We start from the raw sequence: 4,134 nt of genomic DNA, 5'->3' as shown, positions 1-4,134 counted from the left end.
TGGAAAAACCAAACCCGACGGGAAGATAGTAATTGGAGAAAATGTGTCGACTGTGATACAAAAGAGGAGGATGCCATCAAAATGCACAGACCCATGTATGTTCACTTTGCCCATTTCTTTGGGTGACATTAAAATTGAGCATGCAATGTGTGATCTAGGAGCCTCGATAAATGTGTTACCACTTTCGATATATAAGAAGTTGATAGGGGTAAGTTTGGTTGATACGAAAGTAGTAATTCTGTTAGCCGATAGAACATGCATTTCACCCGAAGGTGTGCTGGAGATTGTGATAGTAAAAGTGCATGATTTCCTGTACCCAGCTGATTTCCATGTAATTAAAATGAGTGATAACGAATCTGCTGAGTCTAGCGGAGTGCTTTTAGGAAGACCATTCCTATGCACCGCTAAGACTATTATTGATGTGTTTGACGGGACTATATGCCTAGACTACCATGGGGAGAAATACACCTTTAGCATTGATGAAGCCATGAAGAAACCATTGGATGTGGAAAATTTGCATGTTGTTGATGTTATTAAGCCCCTGGTCCAGGAATACCTTGAGACTGAATTAATACAGGAACAGTTCAACAATTCGGAGTTGAGTCAGTCTGTTGACAAGGAGGTGACAGGATGGTGTGAAACCCTATTAACTCGGAACCTGACAGACGAGCAGATCAATGAAGCGATCATGACATTCTGCCACCAACCGCTGTCATTTGAGTCGACGGGGTCTGTTCAAGTGAGGAGCCCAGACGAGGGAACTGACTTGGGTGAAATGGCAACCAGGAGCCTGGAGAAAAATTCCCTGCCCCAGGAAGCTATCACACCAAAGAAGGAGTTGAAGAAATTGCCCGAGAGCCTAAAGTATGCCTACCTTTGGGGAGGATGAAACATTCCCAGTGATAATCAACTGCCACTTGACAGCAGAGCAGGAGAATGATCTACTGGAAGTAATCCAGAGAAACAAGAAGGTCATAGGATGGACTCTCTCAGACCTGGTGGGAATCAGCCCTGACCTTTGTATGCATGACATCAGACTCGAAGATGGGGCAAAGGCTCGTAGAGACCCGCAGCGTAAGCTGAACCCAAACATGAGGGAAGAAGTTCTGAAGGAAGTCCTGAAGTTGCTGTCCTTGGGTATTATTTACTCCATTCCAGACAGTGAATGGGTCAGCCCAGTTCACATGGTGCCAAAGAAGTCAGGAATACAAGTGATAGAGAACGATAAGAATGAGTTGGTACCTACTCGATTGGTGACTGGATGGAGTATGTGCATTGACTACCGGAAGATCAGGAAGCCACCAGGAAGGACCATTTTCCTTTACCCTTCATTGACCAGATGTTGGAAAGATTGGCTAGAAAGCAATATTTTTGCTTCCTAGACGGATACAGTGGATACTTCCAGATATATGTGGATCCTAAAGACCAGGAGAAGACAACCTTTACCTGTCCGTTCGGCACTTATGCATACAGAAGAATGTCGTTTGGTTTATGCAATGCACCGGGCACATTCCAGCGTTGTATGATGAGCATCTTCTCAGATTTGCTGGAAGTGTGTATTGAAATTTTTATGGATGATTTCACGGTGTATGGAAATTCTTTTGATTCGTGCTTGACCAATTTAGATCTGGTACTGAGAAGGTGTCAGGAGAAGAATCTAGTCCTAAATTTAGAGAAATGCCATTTCATGGTGCCAGAAGGAATAGTCCTAGGTCATGTGGTCTCTGAGAGAGGTATTCAAGTGGATAAGGCCAAAGTGGATGTGATCTCGAAGCTACCCTACCCCACGAATCAGAAGGAGGTTAGGGGATTCTTGGGGCATGCATGATTCTATAGAAGATTCATCAGAGATTTCGCGAGGATTGCAAAACCACTCACTCATCTCTTGCACAATGACGGGGAGTTCATTTTTAATGAAGATTGCAAGAAGGCATTTCAAATGATGAAAGATAAACTCGTCTCTGCACCAATAATTGGAGCACCAGATTGAAATCACCCTTTTGAGGTAATGTGCGATGCAAGTGATTTTGCGGTAGGAGCGATCCTAGGTCAGAAGATCGATGGGAAAAGTTATGTCAGTTTCTCTGCCTCGAAGACCCTCAACCAGGCTCAGAAGAACTATGATACCACAGAGAAGGAAATGTTGGTCGTGGTATACTCTTTTGAGAAATTTCGACCGTACTTACTAGGGTCGAAGGTGATAGTCTACACTTATCACGCAACCATTAAGTATCTGCTAGCCAAGAGAGAGTCTAAACCAAGGTTGATTAGGTGAGTGCTACTACTGCAAGAATTCGACTGGGAGGTAAAGGATAAAAAGGGGACGGAGAACAAAGTTGCAGATCATTTAAGTCGAATATTTCAAGGGGACACAGACGAAGCTATATCTGATGCCTTCCCTGAGGAACATCTTTATTATCTATGGAAATCTGCTAGACCTATCAATTGGGAAGCAGTGTTGGCGGTAACAGGTCCAGGAACGTCAGACAAATGGAAGCATCCGTTGAATACAGAGCCATGGTTCGCTGACCTGGCTAATTACTTAGTCACAGGAGAAATGACAGGTTCCCAAGAAATTTCCTGGGCCCAGAAGATGAAGCTAAGGAGTGAGGCTAGATATTATTTCTGGGATGATCCTTATCTCTGGAAGATGTGCTCAGACCAAGTAATTCGACGATGCATTCCAGAATGGGAACATAGGGATGTGCTCAACCATTGTCACGCCCTGGCGTGTGGAGGTCATTTTGGACCCAGGAAAACTACTAGAAAGGACTTGGATAGCGGATTCTATTGGCCGACCCTGAACAAGGATTTTTTCGAATTCTGTCAAGTTTGCGAAAGATGTCAACAGACAGGAGGAATTTCAAGGAGAGATGAGATGCCTCAAGTGCCAATAATAATTTGTGAAATTTTCGACGTCTGGGGAATGGATTTTATGGGACCGTTCCCATCTTCTCATGGTAACACTTACATCTTGGTTGCAGTGGACTATGTATCCAAATGGATAGAAGCAAAGGCTACACCCACCTGTGAATCGAAGGAAGTAGCTAAATTTCTAAAGGCGTTTTCTTCAACAGGTATGGGGTGCCCAGAGCTATTATCTCTGACGAGGGAACACACTTCTACAACCGCACCATGGAGCCGTTGATGAGGAAATACAGTGTGCATCATAGGCTGTCTACACCATATCACCCCCCAGTCGAATGGTCAAGCTGAAGTCTCGAATATGGAAATCAAAAGCATTCTGGAAAAAACGGTGAATACTACGAAGAAAGATTGGAGTAAGCGCCTTGATGATGCTCTATGGGCATATATGACCTCTTAAAAAACACCAATCGGTATGTCACCTTATAGGTTGGTGTTCGGGAAAATGTGCCATCTGCCCGTGGAAGTGGAACACAAGGCATACTGGGCCATAAAAGAGATGAATATGAGGGCGCCGGCCTGTGAAGAAGAACGGAAGCTGCAACTACAAGAACTGGAGGAGCTAAGGCTAGAGGCATTTGACTCAGCAATGTCGTATAAAGAAAGAACAAAGCTCTGGCGTGATAAGAACCTTCGGGTCAAGGAACTACGAGTAGGGCATAAAGTACTTCTTTTTCAATCTCGGCTCAAGCTGATTCCTGGGAAGTTGAAATCCAAGTGGATAGGACCATACACGATCGTTGGCCTTCGAGCAAATGGAGCAGTAGAGATCCAAGGAAGCGCCCCAAATTTTGTTCCTTTCCTAGTCCAATGGACACATGGTGAAGGTATATAGGGATAATGCAGATCTGCATGTGGTAGAAGAAACACCACTACATGCATCTGCTATTATTTCCTAATTGGTCAGGCAAATAGCTATTCTCAATGAACTCATAGGTCAGGTAAAATGGGGAATAGAAGTTTATCTGTACACTGACCTAGGGAGTCTTGAGAATACTCGTTTGCTAGTGTAAATAGTCTAAGTGCTTGCTAATATAAGAAAAATCCAAACAAAGAAAAAAAAATTAATTTTCCAAAAATATTTTCGAAACACTAAACTCTTCGGGAAATTTTTTGTCACTCATACCTCTAGACCAGAGAATTTGGTGTTTCACCTTTGGTTTTTTTTTTCTTTTTTTTATGGAATTGTGAGTTGCTAGGGGGAGGAAG

At 43.5% G+C, this 4,134-nt stretch overlaps 1 protein-coding gene across 1 annotated transcript; it reads left to right on the top strand.

Moving 5' to 3' along the window:
• Positions 1–3,340: 3,340 nt before the first annotated feature.
• LOC125189385 (uncharacterized) lies at positions 3,341–3,760 on the top strand. Its single transcript, XM_048086667.2, has one exon. It carries the CDS (start codon positions 3,341–3,343, stop codon positions 3,758–3,760), a length of 420 nt encoding a protein of 139 aa, XP_047942624.2.
• The last annotated feature ends 374 nt before the right edge of the window (positions 3,761–4,134 follow it).

This window comes from Salvia hispanica, chromosome 5, assembly GCF_029641045.1.
Source record: "Salvia hispanica isolate PSC_SH4W2 chromosome 5, Shi_PSC_v1, whole genome shotgun sequence".
In the NCBI taxonomy this organism is placed as follows: Eukaryota; Viridiplantae; Streptophyta; class Magnoliopsida; order Lamiales; family Lamiaceae; genus Salvia; species Salvia hispanica.
Note: the sequence above shows the minus strand (reverse complement) of the source record. Positions and strands in the feature narration are given on the sequence as shown.